Source organism: Neolamprologus brichardi, chromosome 2, assembly GCF_056152115.1.
Source record: "Neolamprologus brichardi isolate AB-2024 chromosome 2, ASM5615211v1, whole genome shotgun sequence".
In the NCBI taxonomy this organism is placed as follows: domain Eukaryota; kingdom Metazoa; phylum Chordata; class Actinopteri; order Cichliformes; family Cichlidae; genus Neolamprologus; species Neolamprologus brichardi.
The window spans coordinates 19,056,896-19,082,788 of record NC_142105.1 but is presented as its reverse complement, the minus strand read 5'-3'; the positions used below and the strand labels follow the sequence as shown (position 1 = coordinate 19,082,788).

Sequence of the window (25,893 nt, the reverse complement as noted above, 5' to 3'; positions counted from 1 at the left end):
TTGTACTTGGGCTGGAATATTGCTTTTGTCAGACAAAACTAAGTGGACTATTTATTTTCCAGGTAATCTTTTTATGCAGGAAGAAGTTGGTAAGAAATGGTAAATGGTTGGTACGCATGGCTTTAAAAGTTAAATCACTATAGTGACAGTCTGCAGAGCTGTGCTGTACCTGTGACCTTGATGCAGGACTGCTGCATCACAAAAAAACCCCTCCTGATCCAAAAAACCTGCAGCTGCTTATGATTGACACTAGGTGGCAGTCAAGGCTAAAGTTCCAGTCTGGGTTAAAATGGAGCAAACTAACAAACCATGTAGAACAGAAATGGAGAAAAAGTACATATTAAATGTTTGTTTCACTAATGTGTATTTAATATTAAAACATAAGAATCAAGTAATTTAAAAATTAAGATTTCGGAGATGTACTGGTGCAATTTTCAAGAACAAGGGTGATGTGCAGAGCTGCACTAAGTACACAGGGATCAAGTTTATGAGCGGCATCATAAAGCTGGAGGTCATTTCAACCACGTCTACATGCTTAAATTCGCAGAGTTGCTGATGTGTGATTGGCTCGCAAGACATCTCCAATAGCAAGCAGTTGAACAGGTGTGCCTAATAAAGTGGCTGCTGAGTGTAAATGCAATTCCAGCGTTTGCAGGCTTTTGTAAAATTACAATTTGTTGCAATCAATGACAAAGGGTCACCAAGAAAATAGGTCCAGCTGCCGTCGCAGAGCTCTGCTCCACAACTCCATCACTCTGTCAGACACACACTGAAAGTGTTGTGTCTGCAGCATTTGCTCAGTTTAAAATTGAGGCTTTACAAAAGAAACACAGACTCTAGAGACTTTATGGAGGTTAAACCGAAACTGCTTGAATAAAAAAGATGAAAGTAAGCGAGCTGTGTGCTCATCAACTGTTTAAGTCTTTTAAAAAAACACCAACTTCAAGTTAGAACTACACAGTCTGACGCACAAAACACCGTTCTACCCGTGGTTTAATTTTTATCATTTTTTTTTATTTTTTTGTTTTGATAAAAAAAGAAGTAGGTTCATAAAACTTTCCACTTTTTATATGTATTTTAACAGTTTACAAAAATGGCTTTGAACATTTGACTTTCAAAATATTTCTTAGACTCTGAAATAAGCAATTTCACAAAAATAATCTCTATTCCCTATGAACATTAAAAAGTAGTGTACATCTGTTGTAAAAACAAGGAGAACTCAGGAGGAGCGCTGACGCCGGGTTCATCTGAAAAGCAGCAGAGGAGAAATGCAAAAGGTTCAACTTCAACAAAAAGGCGACTGCTGGATGCAAAACTGCGTTACGCTGGGGAATCGCTGCAGCGTTTGAGGTGTGAGGATGACTCGGGCGTGAGTGTGCGCCTGTGGAGTTGCAGGAGTGACCCATGTTGTATTGCTGTGATGGCAGGTGAGAGGAAGAAAGCTCCTCGGTCACTTAACCGGTAAACACTGCTGCTTCTGTGCAACTATTACAAAAAAACACTGATTCGGCTACTTGATGCTGTCCTTCAAAGTCACGCTTCAAAAGGTTGGAGCTGGTTGTGGGTTCAGAACATGTTGGGAGCTGCCATGAGTGAGGCATATGTGAAGTCTTATTTAATGCTGTTTGGGGTTGGGCAATATGGTCACATTCACACTATGAGTTTGCTATACTGACTCAAATCTATTACACACCAATACTGAACACAGTATTTTCCATAAGGTGCAGCCTTGTTTGCAGCCTGCTGACTGATTTAGCCATAAACACACATTTCTAATGCATTCCCAGAAAAGCGACTCTATATCGCTACTAGGGGTGGGTTTAAAAAACTCGCTTTTCTGATTCAAATCGATTTTAGCTTGAATAACGCGTTATCGATTCATTAAATCCTGAATTGATTTTTAAATATAAATGTATTTTGCCAGCAATGTCAGAATCTCCGGTTAAAGCTCACAAAATTATTTCAGCAACCACCAAACAGCTAAAACAGCAAATGAGAGCAGGTAAACGGATTCTGCACGAAGCGCGGATTGTTCAGCCGATGGCACGGACACGCCGCCGGGGCTGAAAGCCGACATCTCACAGATTCTGATGCTGAAGGTTTGGGCGTCTCAAATCTCTGTTGTCTGTTACTTCTGCTACTATGGCACTCATAGTCTTATTCCCATATTGCCCACCTCTGATGCCAGTGCAACCAGCAATAATGGGGGCATATTGATCAACAGTAACATGGACAACAAAGTGCATCCCGTTGCAGATTTAACACAAAACAATATGAGGGTTTGTCTTGCTTCTGGACAGTATTTCTCCTTCCATCCATGAATTTTCATGAATGCACATTTTATTACCCATAAAACACTTTTCAGACCAGCTGAAGAAGGGCCTGTTTTGTTTTGTTTTTTATTTTTTAGCATAACTATCCCAATAAGCCAGTCTATCCATTGCTCTGTTGGCTTACTGTGTTATCTGTCTAATGGAGTGTATGTGTGGTTTCTGAGCAACGTCCCCATACAGACAAAAGCCATATGGGTGTTTAAGGCATCTGTCAGAGGATTATTTTTAAAGTCTCTGTACTCATCCCCAGTGGAGCTGCTCCCCAAGGCCCCTCCTCTGAATAAGCCCTCTGCCTCTAACAGGATGTGACGTACAGCACAGGGAATATCAGTGCATTTGTTCCTCTCCCAAGCTGGTTTCCAAATCGGAATTTCCGAGGCTTGGTCTAGAAGGATGCCTCTCTTCGGGTGGCGATGTTCAGCCGGCAAGAAAATTTAAGCAAAAGTAGCTTTGTCACTACCTGCAATGGTCATTGGGAAGCTGTGGTGTTGTTTGCTTCTCCTCCAGCTCCGTGAGGGCGTTCTCCAGCTGCTGGATCAGTACTCGCTTCTTGAACCTGTTCGGGACATGTTTAGATGTTACTTTGGATCACAGCGACGACTTTTCAATTACAGGAAGAACAAGGAGTCGTGCGACATCAACCTCACATGAAATCAGTGTAAGAAGAGACAGAACAGATGAATCCACAGATGAACTGCGGCAAGGTGTTTGGAACAAGTGCAGTTGTAATGCTGGTGGGAGCTCACACTATCGATTTGATTTCCTTTTCCAGCTTACTGCAGTGGGAACCTCAAACTTTATCAGAGCGCTGCAGGTGAATTCGATTCAAAGGGCTATGAAATGAATGCCATTGAAGCCGTAGTGCCTCAGAAACACTGAACTCACTGTATGTCAGTGCAGCGACGTGCTGTTTAACAGGCTTGTCCGGGGATTTCAAAAGATTCAAAGCCGCTCAGTTTCTTACCTCATTGCTTCTTTGATGGCGTGCTGGATGAAGTACCTCTGTACGTTTGGCGGGCCTTTCACCTGCTGCAGTAGTCTGAGTATTGCATCATAGTCTGAGAAAAGGCACAAGGCAAGGAAGCGGTTCAAATGTTCACAGTACGTCCCCAAATTAGAAATAAAATGAATCAGTATTTTACATTTCTCTGCCACCTCTGACTGATTTAGCTCAGAAATCAAAAACAATTTGGGATTTATATGAAAAAAAGTTTTTAAAAATGTGTAAACGTATTGTTAGTGTTGTATTACTGGCCACACAGCTGACAGATCCATTATGTTTTATTTAAAAATAATAATACTGCAATGTTCCTCATTGGGTGCACATAGACTGTAAATGGGCTACAGCTACCTCTTCTCTGATGTAATGAAAAAAAGCTAAAAATCAGAAAACTAATCCAATTTTAAAACATGTGAAAGTGTGATATGATCAAGCGTTAAGGACAGTCAAGCTTTGACCTTTAACTTTACCCCCATAAAGACGACATCTGGCAATAACTCTAACAGACGCCCAAGGAGAAAAGAGTTTTCATGTGCTTGAAGAGGTTTAACATCCGTTTCATCCGAACTTTGAACTAAGAGAACATTTTATCTTAAAAGAACATTTTAAAGGCACAGCAGCATAATTCCTCCACCAACAATGACCAAGGACTGTTTTAGAAAGTGCATCACTCAGTCTAATTACCTTTTTAGAGCATCTTCATCTGGGAGTTCACATAAAAAAATATATGCATGGGGATGAAAATCAGGACCCTGAAATCTCAGCAGATGACTAGAAATCAGCTTGTGCTGGAACTCATAATCAGATGATGAATATGAACCGTAGATTACCTTAGAGTGATTAATAAGTATTAAATGTAAACAGCTAAAGAAGACTGTCTCACTGTGGCAAGATTTAAACATTATGGGACGAATGCTGCTATGTTTGGCTACGATGCGCTCGCCTTTCAGTGGACCAACTTCCTGATAACCTCGGTATGTTTGGTTCAGTTCACATTTATTTACTTTTCAGTGAAGTATAATGCATACTAATTCACTGTTGAAAGGACAATGTTTTCAAGTTCAATAAATTCACTGTGATCGGGCGCCGGTTTAGCTCAGTGTGTTGAGCAGGCCGCGGGTTCGAGTCTGACCCGCGGCCCTTTGCCACGTGTCTTCCCCTGCCTCTCTCTCTTTGCTGTCCCTTCCTGTCATTTCTTCACTGTATCTGTCAATAAAGCTGAAAAAGACCAAAAAAACAAATAAAATCCACTGTGATCATTTAAATCACAATATTGTCCAGAATGTCCGACCGTTGACTAGAAACACAAATATTTTAAGCAAACAAAAAATCTGAAAAGGTTTGAGGAACTCTTTTGAACTTTCTCCAACGTCGTCTGAATAAGTCCGTGTTTCATGCACTTGAAATTGATCATTTTTATTTGAATTTAAATATTTCTTTTTAAAACTTGCACTTTTTTATAATAAACTATACAGACTGTCACGCATCAATCTTAGTTCTGTGTTTTGCTTCTGCTTCTTTTCATATTGACAGTCTTTCTTTTGGCTATTATTAATATGAAGGCCTGGAAAAATATGTTTTAGAGACTCACCAATTCTTAATGTAGCCGTTCACACAGACCACATAATTTTGCTGGATAATTTTTGGCATTTTTTCCAATCAAGCTTGAATTTTCAGATTTTTTGCAAATAAACAGATGTGACTAATCAGGCCACTGCATTTGGTAACAAGTGACCTCGTAACACACATATACAACTACTAAAATAATATTATTCAGACACACAGCTAGATGCTGCTTCAGGTCAGTTAGCTCTCTGAAATGATTTCACAGCTCCCAGCTCTGCTAACAAGAGATCAAACTGCCCACTGACGCCCTGAAATATGTACAAAAGCGGCCGTGATGCAGTTTCATCTCCTGGATCGAACCCTGGAGAATTGGATGAACTGAGAATCTGTTTCTTCCTTTTCTTGTTGTGAAACATCAGGACCAGCTCATCGTGGTTTGATGGAAACTTTTCATAAAATCGTAACGCTTGCGTTACACGTCAATGCGAGAGCTGAAAAATTCTGAATTTTGTGTTGTTGTTTTTTTTGCAAAGCACTCTTTGTGTAAAGATCTTTAATTATGATATTGTTGAAAAACAAAAATGCACTCACTTTGTCCGGGTTTGCGGACCTCCTTGATGACCCGCGTCCGCAGCTCTGCCAGGTTGCCGTCTAGTGGAGCTATGAAAATGATCTCAGGCACTGCCGGCTCAGCATCAGCGCCATCCAGCTGGCTCTGTGGACTCAGGCGTTCACAGTTGTGCTTCTCCTCCAGCAGCTGCTCATTTAGATGATCTTCCACCAGCCTCTCCTCCATCGTACCGAGGTCCTCCCCGCGAACTGCTGCTCCTGTCCCAACGTTCTCCTCTAAACTCGGTGAGGATGTATTCCCTGCCTCAGTTTCCATCTCTGCAGGCCAGATTTCCCCAGAGTCGAGCCCGAGAGCGCTGTCGCCATTACTCTCTGTGACCACCATGTTGCTGCTATCCACTCCTGATGATGCAACAATGAACAGCGTGAGCCTCATATTCACCACCTTCGAGCATACTTTGTTATTACCTTCGCATCTTACCTTTGTTCTGTGGAACCGGTTTGAGGAGGTTCTGCTGCCCCTGAATCCCTGCTAGGTTCTTCCCAATCACCACATGGTTGGTGTTTCCTGATGGTGTCTGCGGCCGCCGCAGCAACGGTGACATGCTCCGCCTTCTCTTCACAGTAGCTCCCGAATTGGAGTCACTGGAATTTCCTCTCTTCTTATTTTGAGGGCCTGCTACAAACTCATCCGCCTCATCGATCATCATCCCCTGGGAATAACAGACAGAGAGAGGAAACTGTTACACAATGTAAGGGCGCGATACAGAGTGAAGACATCTGTGTGCAGCTAAACTGCATTACCTTCTTATCCTGCTTGAAAGGATTCCCAAATGTGTGCAGCCGTTTAGGCTGATCGGGGTCAATCTCTCTCAAAGGAGACGGCATCATTTTTAGGTACTCCTGATAGTTTCCCATCTGAGCCACTGGAATACTGTGCAGGGAATCTAACAACCACAAAACGATGATTTCATGAAATGTTGTAGTAACTACACCGGATTCCAGCTGAAGAAATGCATGATGCAAGCTCATTAAGTTGTTGCCTCCCACTAGCAACACACTGCGTATTGACTTACCTTCATCTTGCCCTCGGATCAGTTTTAGTGACGTCCGCAGCAAATTGGAGCGCATTCGTGTGAGCTGATCCAGGAGGTTCCGTCTTGGGATGTCGTAGGCATTCCGATAAGCTTGAGGCTTTACATCCTGCAAACACATCTAGTCAGAAAGAATCCTACCAAATACTGTACACGCTGTGTTTTCCCTCTCCGCTGACAGAAAGTATGCCACACACTGCACAAAGTGTCCGACTGTCCTAAACCTACCTTGTTGAGCAGGACGATCTGGAAACCGGCAAACTCTTTGAAATTAATGTCCGGCAGGCGAAGGGGCCCCTCCCCCGTGATTCCCTGCAGCAGCTGCTTAAAGTCTCGCCGGTGGGCTAGAGAAAGCGAGCTGGAGTGGTTCTTCACCTTTATGCCGGTTTCCTGCGGAGCCTTTTTCCCCACCGACACAATCAGACGATCTGACTCCATTTTTGCCTTCGACCCAACAAAACAACATCTCAGTATGAGGATAACAAGCAAAGTGAAATGAGTGAAATATAATTTGGAAGACATCTCTCCACTCTGTTTCTTGGCAGTCTTTCATACAGATCATTCCAGCCACAGATAATCATATTAAAAAATAAGACAAGTATTTATAAAGACTTTATATACTCATGTAGAAACTCTTTTAGCTCCACACTTGATAGTTAAATGATGGCTGCACAGGACTCATAGCTGTATAGTCAGCACCTGTATCTGCAGCAGATGGTGAGACTGTCACTCCTGAAAATATCCAGTCAGTGTGCATGAGTTTCCAAACTATGACTTGAATAATACTTCCACTTAGACTCCGCTGCTTGATGCTTAACATACTCTTCAAACTAACAGAAGAAATAAGATGAGAAGCCTTTGATGGAACCGGAGGCCTCACACAGCATCAGTGCTCGTTGTCTTTGACAAGTTTATAGTTTCAGTTCAGTCTCCTCAGCGCTTGTGTCGTGTAGTCTGATCTCTACATTTCATCACGATCAATAAGCACCACAAAACCTGTTTTACTGCCTGAAAGTGACTTACCTGCTGGCTGAGCTTCTTCAGGTAAGAAATGACGCTGTAACTCAGTCCGCAGTCCATGGTGTCCGCGATAAGGTTAGGTGCACCCATCATCCTCAGTGCCTTTTTCAAGGGCTGTCAGAATTTAAGATGTTAGTTACAAGAAAAACATAAATCCATTTAAACTAAAGGCAGCATTAAAGATGTTGCATTCATTTACCAAGAGGTAGTATGGAGGCATCGTCTTCAGGTACATCTCAAAGGCCTGTCGCCACTTAAGGTTTGGTTTTAGTTTGTGCACTTTGAAAAAATCGTCTGCAGGGAGAAGGAGAAAATGAGCAGTGGGTTAGTCTGAGAGATTATAGCATCTGCATCAGTGTCCAGCTGCAGCAGACCCACTGATCCACATGCATCAGTACTGAGGATGATGATGGTAAGTCAACAAGCTTTGAAACACACATAAATACCCAGACAATATTCATGTCTTGTACAGAATTGTTAAAGATAAACCTTTTAATGATGTTCTGTGTTGTTAGACTGATACTTGTCATGACTGGAGATGATGAGGTGTCCCAGAAAAGGAGAGCTTTTAAATATAATGTCAGCTCAGGCCTACTGACCCAGAAGTTGTAGTTTTGTTTTTTTAGGCCACCCTAAAGACAAATTTACTACAATATGTCTCACCGAGGAGTGGGAGAAGGACTGGGTAGTTGTACGGCATAACAAACAGATTAACACAGGTGAGAGTGGTGCTGGCTTTAAGGTAGCCAAAAGGATGCCCCAGGTCATTCTGCTTCCCGCTGCTGCTGACAAACACCTGAGGACAGCAAGAGAAAACATGAAGGTAAAGCAGAGCTGCTAAAAATGAAGCCAAGCTGTATTCACAGAGCTTTAATGGCGTGACCAACAACTACTTCACGACAGCCCAAAAAAGGTGAAATGCTATGATGAATTTAGCAAGTAACTTCATTATGTCTGGGTTTCTAGAAAGTCCCCGAGGCAACACCTGTGACTTTGTAAACAAGGCGATGAGCGTTAGTGGAAGCATTTACTCTACCTGCCAGCACATGTGTGGGGACTTCCTTTCCAGGATGTACTGGGTGAGCGGAGAGGGCTCCAGTTCATACTTGTCGAAGGGAAGCTTGTCGATCACCATGGGTTCACAGTCCACGCAAGAGAAACGCACCACGGGGTGAGCAGTGCGAGGTGGCTGTGAGCAGCAGATGGAAATGAGCAAACTGTTAGGTGTGTTTGTCTTTGATACACAATCCTCTGACGTCCTTATGACAGCAGTATATAACAAAGCATTAAGTTTTACAGGTAATCGCAATTATACTGGACAGTTACTAAAAGGTGTTACAGAAAAAAACTGGTGCCAATAAAAGAGAAAGGAAGTAAGAGAGTTTGCGTGTCCATAAAGCTACACAATACAAATATTGACATGTAATCAAACACTATAAGATGTAATCTGAAAGACAGACTAAGAAGGTTGCTGAGGTATTTTGAAGCTTCTCTGCTCACTAGGGTTGGAGAGTTCTGGTCCGGCCAGAAGGACTCTGGTATGGGCCAATGCCCGACTGGCACCCCAGTCTTTGGGTTTGGTCGCACGTAAATGAGTTTGTGGCAGCTGTGCCATGGCTGTGGGCCGAAGGATGACACAGGCCGACTTGAGTCCACAGAATTATCTGGAGAAAAAAAAAAAAGAAAACAATAAGCGGGCTGATACTAACTGTTCTACCTGGCAGGATCACGCCACCTTGACTGATATGAGCTAACAGGCAAATAAGAATACGTTTGCATGAACGGGGGGGGGGGGGGGGGGGGGGAATAACAAAATATGCAAATGGGAAAGAACAGAATTTTATTTTAGTTGATCACATTCATCCAAACTACATTCAACAAGGAATCTCTAGTTTCTCTTTCACTCAAAAACGTATTCTTTGCCCTCTTAAACATGAAGCGATAATTTTAAATAAAATGCAACTTAAACATATCAAATCAAAGGTTTATTTATCCAAATAACTAATCATTAAGTACTTGGCCAAACTAGAAAATGCACTCAGTTCTCCTTTAATTTCATTTACTGTGTTTAAAGTTTAAACAGGTGAAAAACCTCATTCTGGGATTTGAACTTTTAATGGTCGCTGCGTTCTGATCACTCACCTTCCCCAATTGGAGGCGGATCTGGCCCGGTTTTTTCAAAATTAATGACAACACCGCTTTGAACCTTTTGGACCAGAGACTCCAGACACTGGTTCAACATCCTCTGTGTTCGCACGCAATATGATCGCCCTGAGCGGAAAAGGCGAGACACACCGATCAGGCATAAGAGAATTTATTGTGGACTCTACCCCAAAGACTGCAGACACACGGTGAATGAATGAAAATAGGAAAACATGACAAACCTCCAGTAACTTCACACATCTGGGTGATTGCAGACTCATCCGTGGGGACACTACCAAGTTGCTCATTATCTGGTGTAGCTGCTCCTGGCAGCCTCAGTACCAATGCAAACAGACGCTGGTCCCAGCGAAAAGGCTCTTTGGTCAGCTCGCTGCCAGCCAAGGGAGAATTCAGAGGCAGGTGCAGCTACACAGCAGACAAGAATGAAGTAGGAGAGCAAGTTAATAAGTGGAAATGCAAAAGGTTGCTCGTTTTACAGATCTTAACCCTCAGATGGCTTCGGCAACTCAATGTATGACATGTGTGTACAACAGACCCAGCTGGAATCATTGTATAAATACTACATGGTAGTGCCACTGCATTTGTTTGTGCTCTCACCTCATCTGGCACTCCCGAGCTGTGCGTGAGCTTGTTCCCATCAGTGATGGTGATGATCACAGATGGCTCAAGGAAGAATGGGTTGCGGCCCTGAGAGGGAAACGATAACATTCAGCAATTAATTCCAAGTTCAATACTAAATGGAAAAAAACACTGAGGCCATTTATTTTCACTACTCTGACTTCTTTTTTTTTCTTTGCATTCCAACTCACTGTTCAGGGCTCTGTGAATGAAAAGGATCATAAAATTGGTAACACATGTGAACCTAATAGCACAACCGTTACACGTTGCACGCTTCGACTAATTGCAAAATGCTGGTATACCGTTTAAACAGACATCTACTAAGATGCAGAAATCATTATGGAATTACCATCCCACAGAAACTACATGTAATCTTTTTCTTTGTGTGTGGGTGAATCTGTAAGGTGCAAAGCGTCCGTGTGTTCCTTGTTAATAAGGACAGAGGCCTTTAGTACTGCGCTGCAGAGGTCAGCCTCATCTAATTCAAACACACAGAGAATGCTTAAGTAGATTTAAACGCTCCTGATGCACAGAACTCGGGTCACTGCCCGAGCGTAGTAATCCATCTGTGCCTTAGAGCAGGGGTTTAGAAAAAAGATGTACTTGACGAGAAGATGACTGGGTTAACTGAAGCGAGGTCGAGTGGATTAGGCAAAAGTCTCTATTCTCCGTGTTGTCTCCAGGTACATGATGTCTTCCTCTTATTACTTCAGTTACATTTACTCCAACTTAAGTCTTAATTTGGCTTTAGCCATAAAATGTCTCGGTTATAAACACATACCAGTCTCCGCTATTTATTTTTGTACTTTTCTTTAAAAGTTAAAATGAGTAAAATCCATGTCTCCTTTCACATTATTCTGGTAGACCTGCCCTTGGTCACCTGATTAGTACATGAGCAGCTTAAACAAGCAAACCTAAATTAAAACATCAAAAAACATACAGGGTAAAATCAATTCAAAACTACATCAGTGTGTTAAAAGCACTATTGTGTCCCATGATTTCTTTTTAAGACAATGCACTTATATCACTGACTAACAGTTTAAACCAATCACACAAGGGCAGAATGTGTGAATCCATTTTCCACCTTCAACTCCACAAAAGCTGTGAACTGCATGCAGATGCATTAAACAGTAGGAATGCACAAGATGAAGACTGTGCATGTCTCCGGTGCTTAATCAATTCAGGTTCCAGAGTGCAATAGGTTTAAAACATTTCCTACATGATAATATGAGGCATGGTGTAAAATGAGACTGTTGAGCACACCAACACTGTCACTAAAACCTGCCATAAATGTTGCCATAAGACAGAGTCAAGGTGTCGAATACATCCAATATGTTTCTGATAATACAACCATTACCTGTAATAAAGTGTCATAAATCCCACATATGTTCCTTTCTAAACAGACAGAAATTCATTTATATAATTTGCACTCAGAAACGTTCCTGTTCTATTTGAAGATAACCAGAATACAGCCAGTTGAGTCGAGTCCCCTCGAATTGTGCTCATTTACCAAGATTCAATCCGACTAATGACAACGTATTATCTCACTGCATTTATAAACTAGACAGCAATTATTTGCAAACCTATGACAGTGTCTCTGAGAGCGACTGCAATCAGTCAGCCTGCAACTGTTTGCAGAAAAGTTGCCTCCTATTAGGCAAATATTGATATTCCATGGTATGATATCTATTATATATCAAAAATATCACATTTTACTTAATAAAATATCAATATTTGGTGTCTAGTATTGTTACAATATTGCCACGCAAAATATTGACTATGACTATGACATAGACTACTGACTATGTTGTCCTGATTTTTTCTCCCCTAGCAAACAGTAACAGATTCCAGTGTGATCTGGTCACAGTCCTGTGTTTCTGGTTTCATTTATAGGCTGAAATTCAGTGGGAGCCAGTATGTGAGCAGGTGACAGAGAGGATGAGAAGAAAGAGAGACAATTTTTTTGATGAATGTCTGTGCAGAATTAGAGTCGGAGCACAGGATGGTGGAAATGTGATATACAGTAAATGGCTTCACTCAGTCAGATTTCATCCCAAACTCCAAGACGTCATGCACTAATGGGCAACTTTAACTGCATCAGTCAGCCCCACTACACAAGATTCCTGTGGTGAGACACTCAGTACTGTTGAGTGAGGTAATTTCAGACTCATGATTAACGGCTCATTCACATGAAAGTAAAAGTAGGACAGCAACCTCCTTGTGAATAGGAAAAAAACAGTTGGTTGCCTGATGATTGCACTCAACATTTTTGCTTTTGGAAAAAAACTGCAAGTAGTTGTAGCAACTTCTTTTTTATCACAGGTAAATTGCATAAGTCACCTGGTGGGGTACCTGTCTCAAAACCATCAGGATCTGATTGAGACCAACTGCAATCGCTCTCAGCCACACTGTGGAAGCTTCACAAATAACTGCTGTCTAATTTATAAATGCAGACAAAGTGCCAACACATTGCAATCAGTGTGAATCTGTCTACGCAACCCTACTGTGACAAGTCTCTTTACAATAGGAGACTTGCCTCAAATGGTTGCCAGCTATAAGGTATATTCCGATATAAAAGCAAAGTTGCTCTACACCTGTATTACTCTGCAGATAAATCACCATCCTGCAAAACTTACACCACTGTTTCTGAATTTCTATTTAAGATTGAGGACATGAATGCGTAGTTATTGTAAATTTCTGAGTATGTAGCACTAACAGATTTGGGATTTTTCCTGACTTGTCACATTTTGTTGCCATATTATCACAAACAGATTGCAAGTAACTGAAAACTATACACAAAGAGGAACAAGGAAAATAAACCTCACACTACACACAATAATCTGGGCCACTTTTGCAGATCATGTAAACATAACATTGTGGTGACAAAGGGAAAGAGTGCCAAATGTTGGGATTTTGCTTTACTAGACTTGATGTATACAACGTGAAGTGCGACTTTGCTCATGCATACTGTGGCTCTCCCTATGAATGAATCTGTGGGGAACATGGATGCTCGAAAAAGGGCTTAAAAAGTAACTATGCAGTGTTGTGTTAACATCCATAACAAACAATGAAACAAGTTCCCGTTTCAATAACTCTGAAACCTTTCACACCTGCCCGTAGTTGTCGATTCCCGAGATGAGGCGGTTGAGGTTAAGCAGGTCGAAGGCGGTGCGAAGAGCGTGTCCTAATGTTGTGAGCCCGGACGCCTGCAGATTCTTCAGCTCGCACATGAAGGTGGCATGGTTCTCCTTCCAGCCAGCCTGAAGCACAAGCAGTGCAGAGACATGTGTTAAAGGCACAAGCAGTAGCGAAGGAGGTCTGAAGTCACTGTTCTGCATGAACAGCCACTAACCAAAAAAGACTCACACCCACACATAGTTAGATCAAGTCATTATAAGAAAAAAAAACACAGCAAATCGTGTTCACTGAAAAGCTCAAACTGACCCTTTGGTTTCACTGAGTCTTTGCACCGTGGCGTAATTGTAACTATAAAATTTGATCAGGTAATGTGAAGTTCTGGAAATAGAAGATAATATTGTTGAAACTCACACCCACGTTTGAGCTGCAAGTTGCCTTTCAGAAAAGGTCTAATTTCATACATGACAAGCATCCAAAAATACACTTCCCAGTGCTGCCTGTCCTCCGTGACAGAGAGATACTGCCAAGAGAGGATGTGAGTGTGTAACTGCTCTTGGACTTTTCTCCAGCGGGGTCAAGTGCTTTACCGCTGCAGATTCATGCTTAATCTAAGGATGACCTGCAAGCTTACCACTTCCTTTGCTAGGACAGGGAGGGGAAGAGACAGAGAGAGAATAAAAAAAAGAAGCTTGAATTGCTGGGATGAACACGAATGCTTCGAATCAAGCCAGTGGGTAGATTTTTGGATTAACATGAGATATGACTCCAAAGCCACGAATTAGATGGAATTTCTACACAGCACACTGTTATGTGAATGACATTAGGTGAATGTTGGGCAGTTATACAAGAAAACCTCACTAAAAACACTCAAGAGGGTTAGCAGCAAAGTAACCCAGACACCGATCATCCCTGACAGAAGTGTAAGGCTTAGTGTGCACTCAATAATTCAGACTACAGAATATTTCTCTTTCTTCCCACCCAACCTCATCTCTCTCTCCCTCTGCATCAACAATTTATTGCTTCTGTAACTGTGCAATCAGACTAGCTCCGTTCACTATAACCTTGTCCTTTATCATAATCCTCGGCACACAAAGAAAGCAATAAAAGAGGGGACAGCAACAAAGACAAAGAGAGGAGGAGCAGGATGAAGCTGAGGGTAGACTTTAGAATGAGGAAAAAGCACTTCAGCACCTGGGTGCTTCTGAGCTTCTGAACTGGTTATTAATCGATCAGTTAATTTTGGATTATTCATCAATGCAGCTTTAACAGAGAGTTCAAAATACTTATACTGGTCCTTGGCAGGGGCTTTCATTTCATTCACGCTCTAAAATAAGCAGTTTAAGACCACCTCCACCTTAGAGCCAACTTTCTTCTGATTGGGCGCCACTCACAAATACAAGGTTTAAAACATGTTAAAAACACAACAGCCTAGTTTGGAAAGAAGCAGGGTTCATACGTCATCACTTAAAGACTGGATTGGCGATATGAGCTCACTGACATCATACAGAGCCGCTGTTAGTGCCACCTTTACCATCCCACTTGGTTATTAATTGTTCAGTTAATTTTGATTACTGATTGTGAGAGCTTTAAATTGACATACAACTTTTATATTGTTTTTAAAAAATTGTTGTTTCTTTTTAATTTTATCAAAAGTATAAAATTCACATCATCCTGGAGTCTGAAGCCTGAGCTTTTGCCTCAATATGAGCTGCAGAGGTGGACAGAGAGACATGAGCTAAAAATGGTCTTTTTGCCTTATTTTAATATGAAGGTCAACGAAGAGAAAGAGCCCATCTTCATCTTTGTAGCAGTCATCCGAACACACACACACACACACACACACACACACACACACACACACACACACACACATATATATATATATATTAGGGGTGGAACGATACACAAAATTCACGGTTCGGTTCGATACTTTGGTGTCACGGTTCTGCACTAATGAGCCTGGTGTCACCAACGGTTTGGTGTCACGATTCGATATTTTTTCGATACAAAAAAATGTTGATGCCTTTTTAATTTGTCATTTATTAAAATTATAAATATATATTTTAACTCAGAAGTACAGTTTTTAAATTTAATGTTGCTGAAACAACAAAATAATAAAAATATCTGATCGAGAAATCACTCATCTTTCCAAAATAAAAGCTATACTATACGCTTCTTCTGGGCTATATTCTCAGCGGTATATTAAACATATCAGGTCTCCATGAGGAGAATCATGTGCTAACGGCTGTCTAAATGACTTGGGTAAAGTTTGTAGCATGTTTGTCAGAAAAATTATGTAGTGCATAACTTAAGTGATGCAACAGCAAATGCAAAAAATCCTTTACCATATTCAAAAAAAAATTACTTCTATATATTTCATGCATATAATATGGCTGCAGGGTGTAGCATCAGTAACAGCAAATGGCATACATCGCATCGCTTATACATGACACATTAATATGCATGAATGAGAAAGTGTAGCTGTATGCTTTACTCAAATAAATGCCATTTTTAAAAATGCATGATTTTATAAGTACAAATAAACTGATATTGTGTAAACTTGCACTTTGTACTTGCTTCCGTTATCCCATCCAAACTGTTGCTGTGTTACTTAACACATATTGCCTGTGTATGATTTTTTTATTTTTTTAAACCTCTAAATATGTCAATAGAAAAGAAGTTTACTGGGTTAAACCAAACAGCTGCTAATTGTAACAGACATTTTGTAACAGGAAAACAAAATTCCGGGCTGCCCATCTTCACTACATTTTACAACCTATTTCACAAGACGATAAAGTTACAGAAGTATAAAAACTAGCATACTGGCGAAAAAGTAATTACACAGTAGTCAAAAGTATAACTAGATTAATAGTAGTGAGTTGAATGTTTTAAATTTAAAATAAGCTTTTTTGAAACCTTGAATTAGTTTGAATAATAAATAATGATTTTAAGTATATTATCCAAATGACTGGGCATATGAAGATGGAGCATAAAATATTGTTTCACATAGTTTGCATTTAATTATCATGAGATATGATTTCAGATTCTCACTACTGGTTTCAGTGTCTTTAAAAACACCGCTGCTGTTTGAACAGTTCAGAGTAAACAGTAACTCAGCTTTTGAGAGGATTATAAAGAACTGAAATGTGGAAGTAATTTGTCATTGCACTGTGAGCTGAGCGATGCTTTCTAACATATGCTTTTGTACATTTATTAACTCTTCAGGTTTGAGGATTTTGCTTCTTGGTAGTGAGGCATGCAAACTATTCTGTTTTCTCCAGGCATTGATGGCACAGGACGGAGTAAGCTCCCTGCACGCTGTGTTGAGTAGTAGAGTGTGGTTTGTAGACAGAGTTATGGAAGCCTGGAGAGACCTAATATAGTGTAGAGAGCAGCCACTGAAGCACACCAGGGACCTTAGGGGTTCATGTGGATTGTATTTTATTAAGAATGAAAAGATCAGATGGAGATATGTGTCAGGTCATAAGATTATAGTCAGGAAACCTTTGTTGATATTAACCCCGTGAAATGATCGCAGTGATTCCCACGTTGTATTTATTTGTTCCTGTGTGTCTGTGCATGTATGAAGACTACTGCTCCTATGCAAGGACATGACGATCACTCGTATCGGGATGACAAATAATTATAATATGAATAATGAGAACATGAGCGAACTCATAAAAATACAAAAAAAAAAAAAAAGAAATCTCATGATGAAGAGGGCTTATCAACTTTCAGCCCAGATTGGCCAATGGCGATGCGTGACTGATGCAAGGGGCGGGGTAAAAAGTGATCGGCGGGCTCTTTGACCAGTCTACACGTCGTTATATTAAAAAAAGAGCGACGTCATAGCTGATAATAAATCTCCACGCCTCCATCTCAACGCCCGAGACTTTTCTCAACACAAAAGCAAAATGTCTGCTGGATGTTCGGAGGCAGTGCAGCTCCGCGTTTGTCAGTATTTGGAGCACTAATTTGCCGTTTTTTGCCACCGGGAAGCCGCCCAACACTGACTACAAACCAGAAGGACAATAAAATCTCACTGACAGAAAAATACGAACGGCTTGTAAAATGTAAAAATGGCATCAGTTGCTAATTACCTTCACTCCGTATGGTGGATCATCGAATGTAACTAGCATGTACCTGTCGCCTCTACTAGCCGGGTCTCGGGCACGCAGCTGTCAAAAAAGAAAACCAAAACAACATATATTAATTTTGACCTATCTTCCCCAAGGAACCCTAAGCTAACCAAAGGTGCATACGTGCTGAAAAAGGTCGGGGTAAAATCATTATTTACCTTCATAAAGACCTCAACCGCGCCTTTAGCAACGTCCAGATACGTCGTACCCAAATAAGTGCGCTGATTCATAGAGGCGGACGTGTCTAACAGGAAAAGTAAAATAGGCATTTTAAATGTAAAGCCGCAGTTATATGCTTTTCTAAAATAACTATTATCCACATATGACCTATCGTGCAGCCCAACAGTTCACACATGTGTGTATATATTTGTTATAATAAGCCCCCCCTCCAGTAGAGGGCCGTTGCCTCTGCCCTCTCCCTATCTGCCTTTCTAGAGCTCTGTCTCGGCTCGCGCTGTTCAACTTCTGCTCCTAACCGAATGGAACGCCCAGCTCCTTTCAGTGCGACGCCATTGGCTGAGTCCGATGGGAATGACCACGCCCCCTCAAGCACAGATATAACGAAGTCGAAATGGCTCGTGAGTACAGTTTGTCAGTCTCCTGGTGTTGGGGGTGGTTATTCAAAAGCGTGGTATAATGCCTTCTTATCTGTGGTCCCTTGAGGCTAGTTTGAAGCCACATAACTGTTTGTTGCAGTGTGAGAATTATATTCTTAGACCTGAAATTTCTTGCACCGTATCCCTCCCGCCCCATCACAACCTCACTCGCGCCCACAGATGTGATTCTTTTGCTGCGTTCAAGACGTCTCAAAGGCTCCGTCCTTCTGACTAACGTGATAACAACGCATGTAGTTACATGACCTTGTTAACTAAAACAACAAAAACTGGGGAAGAAACTTACACATGTATGCTTGAGTTTGCAAATACCACAGCGGGAAAATAATTCTCGCTACCGAACCGTGTTTTTTGTATCGTTTGGCCGTAATGGTAGTAACTCCGACAATACTGAAGTCACAGTAGTGTGCTTCGATGCTACCATGATATTAAGAAATAACGGAAAAAATAAAATCACAGTAAGTTTTAAAACTTTATACCAGCAGTTTAGAAAAATACCTCATGCCTGGTGGAAGTTTAAAACAGGCTATTTCTTGTTTTCAGTTGGCCTATTTATACGTTATATGCTAAAGAAAACAATTTATTGCACTAGGAAAGTGTGAGTATACTTTACATCTGAGCACATTTTTTCACAGCAGTTATGTTGTCAAAGCATTCTGCAAATATAATTAAATTATGCCTGGGGGGTAAAGTTTTCTCTGCTCCGATCCAAACGTTATGAAATTGTAATAAACACGTTAGCCCGCGTGCTGGGAGAACATTTACGTTCTCACGTACTCGCCTTCTGCCATCCCAGCATGCACCGCGAGGTCTGCAGTACAATTATTCACAAAGAAAAAAAAAGGCTTGAGGAGCAACAACAACAGGGTGGGAGCAGAAGCACAGATCTCGTTTACAGCGCCAACGTTTCACGAACCCGTGTGCTGACAACAAGGTAAAGTTTCACTCTGACTTGTTATTGAAATTAAATAAATCTGCGCTTTGCTTTCTGAAATGACACTGCGTGTAGACAACGTTTAAGAGGCAATTTGCTATCAGCTGGGTTTTCTTAGCCGGCTAACGCTAGCCATCAGTATTGAACACCGTTAGCATTACAGTGAAAATATGTGTTATTACACGAGCAGATAAAGAACATGTTATACCATCGGTATTACTTAATATTGGGCACCGTATTAATTTAAAATCACAGTTGTTATAGATTTATGTCAAATATTCAACGAAAAACCAATTTCTGGTGTCTGTTTACGTTGTTACCTGTGCTTTAAAGGCAGCTTTGAGTTTATATACACTAACGAAATGCTAAAGAAATCTAGATAACTTAATAACATATCATATCTCATATACTGAAAGTGACTTCGCAGTATCGTGCTTCAAATGTAGTGATTTTATTGTGTTTTTCTGACGTGGAGCAAACAATACGTAGAAAATAAAAAGTGTTACGACACCACAGGTCTAGCTCCTCGAGCTCTTCCGTTACCATGTAAACACAAAGGGCCACGTGACCAGGCACATGGAGTTCACTTTAACTTTGTTTGCCTTTAATAAAAAGTTGTACCAATGAAATTGCCTTAGCTTTCTCGCTTATCATTAAGGTCTGAGTTTTGTTTCAAGTATTTGCCTTTAGAAAATACACGTCACGTTAAAATATAGCACGTGTAGGATTATCAGTATATAACAAAACCTTGCTGTGCTCAAGTTTTAAAGACATGGGTTTAGGTGGTTTAGAAAAGGTTTTATTGTTTATCAATGTAAATATCTTATTACACTGTTAAATTTAAAAAACAGACTAAACTAAAAAACATTTAGATGAGTTTAACATTCTCATTTTTTTTAATCACGTAAGTGATATAATTATATTTTTGCTTTAAATTGAACAGAGTACATCTAGAATCGAATTAAGTTATAAGTGTTTAAATGTACTTTTAAATATACTAGAATATCATAATAAAATGAAGGCAATGGGGGTGGGGTAACTTTTGTTGGCGGGGGATGGCTTCATTCTTTGTTATGCAGTGGGGGGTGAGGAAACAGAGGGTGTGAACCCACAGAGGTGGGGGAGAAGCTAAACAGACAAAGCATCTAAGAGGTGGGCAGAAACTTGCCTTCGAGTCACTAAAGTAAACAAACAGGCACAGTAAAGTGTAAGGTAACTAGAAGCTATAGGAGATATATGAATAAATGAAAGAAATGTATTACCACTACACTATTACTAACCTATTAGAGTTTCATAAAATGTAAAAGAGTGGCAGGCTGTTGCCTCTTGGCGTATTTTGCGTTTCATCACTTGTGTCTCTTCACAGTATCATGTCATGGCCCTAAGGAGCTGAGAGTGGGAAGTGCTGTTCACCTGAAAGGAGCTCACAAAGCTTGAGAGTTGCTAGAGAAGAGTTGGCGGGGCCTGGGCAGAGGGTAGAGCTCAGCGGGAGCCAATGCAGCAGCAGCAGCATCGACCGCCAGAGCTGGTGGGAGGAAGCCTTCCCGTGTTCGTGTTCCCCAATGAGCTCGTCTTCTATGCCGATGATCAGTTGTCTCACAAACAGGTGCTCACGCTCTACAATCCCTATGAGTTCGCCCTCAAGTTTAAAGGTCAGTGAGCAGATCGAAACAACATCTCTGTGTTTACGTATAATTGTTATGTTCATCTCCAATCACATGGCTGCGTCGTGTATTGTTTTCTTTGTTGTCAGTGCTGTGCACAGCGCCAAACAAGTACACCGTGGTGGATGCAACTGGAGCCGTCAAGCCTCAGTGTTGCGTTGATATGTGAGTTAGTTCACGCTATGGTGAACCTAAACTAACAGATTGATTAATTTATTGCTGTCTGTACAGCTAACTTTCTGCATCCACGCAGAGTAATCCGACACCGAGATGTGCGCGCGTGCCATTATGGGGTCTATGACAAGTTCCGGCTGCAGGTGTCAGAGCAGAGTCAGCGGAAAGCTCTGGGCCGCAAAGAGGTGACGGCCACTCTCCGTCCCTCTGCCTCACAGGACCCGCCTAGCCCCCGGCCCCAAGATGAGGAACGCCGAATTGCTGACGGCGAGTTTTTTGAACAGACTGCATTCCAGACAGGTAGGAAAAAGAGGGGAAATCGCTGCTGTTTGAAACTGCCTCTAGATGGAGCCAAATTATCACAAAATTCAGTTGGTGAGCATTTCAAGCGATATTGCTTATTCTAATTTTATTATTGTTCTTCCAACCCTGTGTTGCTTTGTTTTAAATAATATTCTTAATTATACCTACATTAATTTAGTGCCACATAATCTGCTGTATATTGCTATTGGGTCCCCCTTCAGACTTAAATGGAAGCAGTTTAAGTTAGTTTGGTAAATTACCAGGCTTTTTCTGAGTTACACATGTGATTGCACTCAATCTAAGTGTGTTTATTTGTGTGTATGTGACACTTGCAGAGAGCCGTCCTGTTGCTGGAGGACCCAGTCTGTTGACAGTACTGCTTGGGCTGGTGTGTATGGCCGCCCTGATGCTCCCGACACTGGGGGAGCAAGAATCTACTGTGCCTGTCTACCTCCACTTAAGTGTTAACAAGAAACTTGTAGCTGCTTATGTTCTCGGTGAGTATAAACAGAAGGAAGTTGCATGTTCAATTCTGAAGTGAGAACCAGGCTGTTTGTTTTGACAAAGCGTGTCATGAAGTTTATAATACCCGGTGTTATTTCTTGTCATATTTTAGGGCTTCTTACAATGGTCATCCTACGCACATGAAGTGCCGTGAGCCGAAAGGAGGGAAGAAAAGAAACAGAAACATGAAGAGAATGTTCTCCCACCAGAGGCACTACTATGAGTAAAAAAAAGTAGAGCTGACAGCAGGGGAACAGGGGTACTTATTCGATTACCTCATCCTCTGAAAAATACATTTTAGCATACTTGTTTTCAAATCTACACATTTGTGTTATTACATACACGGAACTAAAGTGACGTAAATGGGAAGACCTGTCGTGTGTAAGGTCAGAGTGAGGGGAGCTGTCCCTGAGATAAAGGGCCTGTGAAGAAGTGTGAGGCCGTTTGCTGTTGTTTGGCCTCACATATTGTCTGTAACTCTGTTGCCATTATGTGAAAGAAAGTGGTCATTTCAGTGTGAAGGAATCAACACGCAAACGCGGTACTTGTATGTAAAGCCATTAAAGTTTTGTTACCTGTTACCATTATTAAATTGATGTTTTTTTAAAGCGTTTTAGAGTAGACTGAAGACTAAATGCTGTTCCTTGCATGTGTGGATACTTTGTATGAGTGGGCTTTAAGTAGCAGTAAGATACTTCTACCTGTCACCAAAGGAGGGATCTTCTCTTAAAAGAAGAATGGTTCGCTTGCCGTGCTTTATCAAATGTTTAATAAAGTCTCAATACAGCTGTAGTGTGTCATGTTCAAAGATAGATTCTGTTTTATTTTTTTACACATTACGTGTTGTGTCAGGAGAGCACACGGCACAGAACGGGACAATAAAGCTCCTGTTAGTTTTGCAATGATGGTGCCTGAAAATAATCCAGCGGTCTCCCTCGGAGGAGGGGTGTCATCTCACAGCAACATGATTTGCAGCTGCTTGGGAACCAGTTGCCTCTAAAGCTGTAAATAAGGCAGAGTAATAACACTGAAGTAATTACACAGAGAGGGACGTGACACTCAAGAGAATGCTGAACTGAAATCTGTGGAAGCATTTTCCAGCAGCAAAGATGGAGGATACGCATGCACAGGGTTGTCTGATGGCATGCAAGACATTATGCACACATCGTTCTATGAAGTATTAAGATATTAATAAAAGTAAAGTACTATGAAATTACATAAATATTAACAAAACACAGCTACATACAACCAGGAGTGAGAAGAGGTGATCAAATCCACCGCAGAGTAAAGTCTGGCCTCCCCAAACAAACGGTGTAAAGGACTATTATAAAGTTGTTGCATCCAGTAACCTACGTTTTTTCTAGTACAGTCATTTCTCCACAGTCATCATCCCCACGTGGACACATGTTAACAGCACAAATACTTATTTCAACTTGTGTTTTTAATCACATCTAAGGAAGAATATTTTAAGCCACCCAAAGCGTCTGTGAATATTTCAGCTTGGACACCACTATCTAAAGTGTCCCGACAAAAACGAAAAAAACAAAAATAAAATATGATTGACTGATTATTGAGGGACTGTCTTGAAAACAAAGTTCAGTGACTCCAACTTGATCCACCAAAGCAAAAGTCTCAGGTGTAATTAGGGAGCATGCAAACTTTCACTGTTACATCGACAGTTTTAATGAGCAGCACCTGTGCAAAGTTTGCTGTGAAGTGTACATGTCTCTGATTCCTGTCAAGATGGCCTGGACCATGTGATCTCTAATGGAGCGGGACACAATGGCCTGGTTTTATGTTGCTGTGTGAGTGGCAGGGATTCAATTCAAAGTGGCCTTTCTAACATCAGTGGAAAGTTTATTCAAAATCTGAGATGCAGTGATCAGAAAGAACTCTCTCTCTCACCACTTCCTGCAGAGCCAGCAGTGAGGAGCCCTGTGTTTTAGAATTTTTACTTCAAGCTATTCAAACAAAACTGAGATACCGAAACATAGTTTAACTGGTACAAACTCCTTCTCAAAACTGACTCACTGAAACTTCAAGTATATCTGGGCTTGAAACATAACATAACGTAATAAACATAATTTGAAAGAAAATCTGCAAATTACTACAGGATATGGATGGACCTTGGATGTTTTGTTTCAGCTTCTTATTCATCAAAATTTTGCAGTTTGAACTCCCAAAACCTTCGAAGAGAAACAAAACGGAGATTTTATCTCAGCATTTATGCTTCCCTTTAAAAAGCCTGGAGGGGAATCCCACCGTGTATCCTGTAAACACCACAGCACAATCATAATGCCTCAAATAATAAATAGATTAATTACTAGGAAATTACCTGTTGCCATCTTTTCTTAGTTAATAATGTTCAGAGAGTTCGATCTTATTCTAATAAACAAACATTTACATATAATAATAACAATATATTAATAATGATACTATTATCACAACTGCAGATACTGACTTTAGGTTGTGCACATTGTTACCATGTGGTACAACAAGCATCAGCATGAAAAAAAACTGAAGTGCATTAAAATAAAATGAGAGATCCCATCCTGCAGAGGTCAGGCTCCTGCTGTCCTTTTCTCTGCCCACACTCATGCAGGCTCTGCCCCCTCTAGCCTGCAGATGTCACTGTTGAGGCATTTTGAGCTGAATTTTGATAAATGTCTGTGCAACTATTAGGCTACATAATTATCGGTTGGCTAAAAACAGTTGGGCAATGTTTTTGGCACACTTTGGGCCCCTTACTACCAACTAACTATCGTTACAACTATGAACTCCTTTGTATACCAAAGTATTCTAGAGTCAATCTGTCTGACAGGTAAAGCTTGGCTGAAAGTGGGTCATGCACCAGGAAAATGATCCCAAGTATAGCAGCAGTGAGACTTGCACTACATTCCCAAAAGTATTCACTCACCCATCCAAATCACTGAATTGTGAGCAAATTCAGGGTTCCAATCACTTCCATGGACATTTCCATGACTGTTCCACAGTCAACTGTTAGTGGTATAAGTGGAAGCAACTGGGAACAACAGCAACAGTAAAATCACAGAGTGGTGTCAGTGGATGCTGAGGCACACAGCCTCCTCGTCCAACATCAGTGTCCTCAAAAACGTGAAGCACTTTGAACTGTCTTTTGAAAAGTGCTATATAAATAGTTTATTTTTTAAATGTGCTTCTGGGAGAATGGTAAAACATTTCCATAAACTCACTCCTAAAGAGTTGAAGCTGTTATCACTATATCATTAAATCCTATGAATTAAGAATCAGATGTCACTCAAGTTCATATGTGAAGGTAGACGAGTGAATACTTTTAGCAATATCGTTTACTTCTAGAAGAACTGGTAACACTGTCCTGCTCCTTGATGCATCCGCATTTAATTTGTATGTTTTGGTTTATGAAGTACTACAACTGAGAAAAATCAATAATTGACTCAATAAAAAAAATAAATAAAAAAAAGTAGTAAAAATAAATGCACAAAATGTCCTATAAAAATACTGGTTACCGTACTTGATGAAATGTGAATATTTGCCATTCAGATTAAACTTTTCCATTTCCATATAATGTTGGTTTTCCAATATTTATTGTTTCCCATTTTCCCCATGCATTATTTTTATATGGATTTTTAAATATATCCAGTGCATTTGATTGGATATTTCTTTAATTCATATTTAATTCATAAATATTTCTTATTTTTTCTGGATTTTTGGCAGTCATAAACTGAGAAAAACCCCACAAACTCCAATTTCCGTTGCCATTGGACTAATATTTCGGGAATTTTTTTATTTTGGTAGTTTTGGTCTTCCATATGTGAGCGCTAATAAAGAAGAAAACACCGATACAAAAGCATAATGAAATAATTTATTTACTCCTGATGTCAGCTACAATAGCAGTCACAAAAGACGAGCATAGGCAAGATATCATTTGCTAAGTTCATGCCCTGAACACTTCATAAAATGAGCAGAAGAAAAAAACAAACAAAAACAAAACAGCCAGGCGAGCAGAAACCCCCAACATTTTCCTATTTGTATTTAAAAAAAAAAAAAAAAAGAAAAAAA

General features: G+C 40.7%; 2 protein-coding genes across 4 annotated transcripts; one reads left to right on the top strand and one right to left on the bottom strand.

The window, feature by feature from the left end:
- Positions 1 to 993: 993 nt before the first annotated feature.
- Positions 994 to 18,097, bottom strand: ints6l (integrator complex subunit 6 like). 3 transcript variants are annotated; one of them, XM_035911232.2, is made up of 19 exons: positions 17,800 to 18,097; positions 17,603 to 17,680; positions 13,475 to 13,624; positions 10,344 to 10,433; positions 9,968 to 10,151; positions 9,726 to 9,854; positions 9,084 to 9,247; positions 8,620 to 8,772; positions 8,247 to 8,379; positions 7,783 to 7,877; positions 7,587 to 7,697; positions 6,792 to 7,007; positions 6,546 to 6,672; positions 6,274 to 6,416; positions 5,951 to 6,182; positions 5,491 to 5,871; positions 3,298 to 3,391; positions 2,794 to 2,889; positions 994 to 1,247 (listed from the first exon to the last, which is right to left on the bottom strand). In XM_035911232.2, exons 1-19 carry the CDS (start codon positions 17,908 to 17,910, stop codon positions 1,244 to 1,246), a joined length of 2,691 nt encoding a protein of 896 aa, XP_035767125.2. In that variant the 5' UTR covers positions 17,911 to 18,097; the 3' UTR covers positions 994 to 1,243. The 3 variants fall into 3 exon arrangements, with proteins under 3 accessions (XP_035767125.2, XP_087704098.1, XP_006781877.2); XM_087847972.1 differs by having other exon boundaries at positions 994 to 2,889; XM_006781814.3 differs by lacking the exons at positions 994 to 1,247; positions 2,794 to 2,889 and having other exon boundaries at positions 3,298 to 4,551.
- A 941-nt stretch (positions 18,098 to 19,038) lies between these two features.
- Positions 19,039 to 22,415, top strand: mospd1 (motile sperm domain containing 1). Its single transcript, XM_006781816.3, has 6 exons — positions 19,039 to 19,189; positions 20,556 to 20,841; positions 20,943 to 21,018; positions 21,107 to 21,327; positions 21,666 to 21,827; positions 21,947 to 22,415. Exons 2-6 carry the CDS (start codon positions 20,685 to 20,687, stop codon positions 21,976 to 21,978), a joined length of 648 nt encoding a protein of 215 aa, XP_006781879.1. The 5' UTR covers positions 19,039 to 19,189; positions 20,556 to 20,684; the 3' UTR covers positions 21,979 to 22,415.
- The last annotated feature ends 3,478 nt before the right edge of the window (positions 22,416 to 25,893 follow it).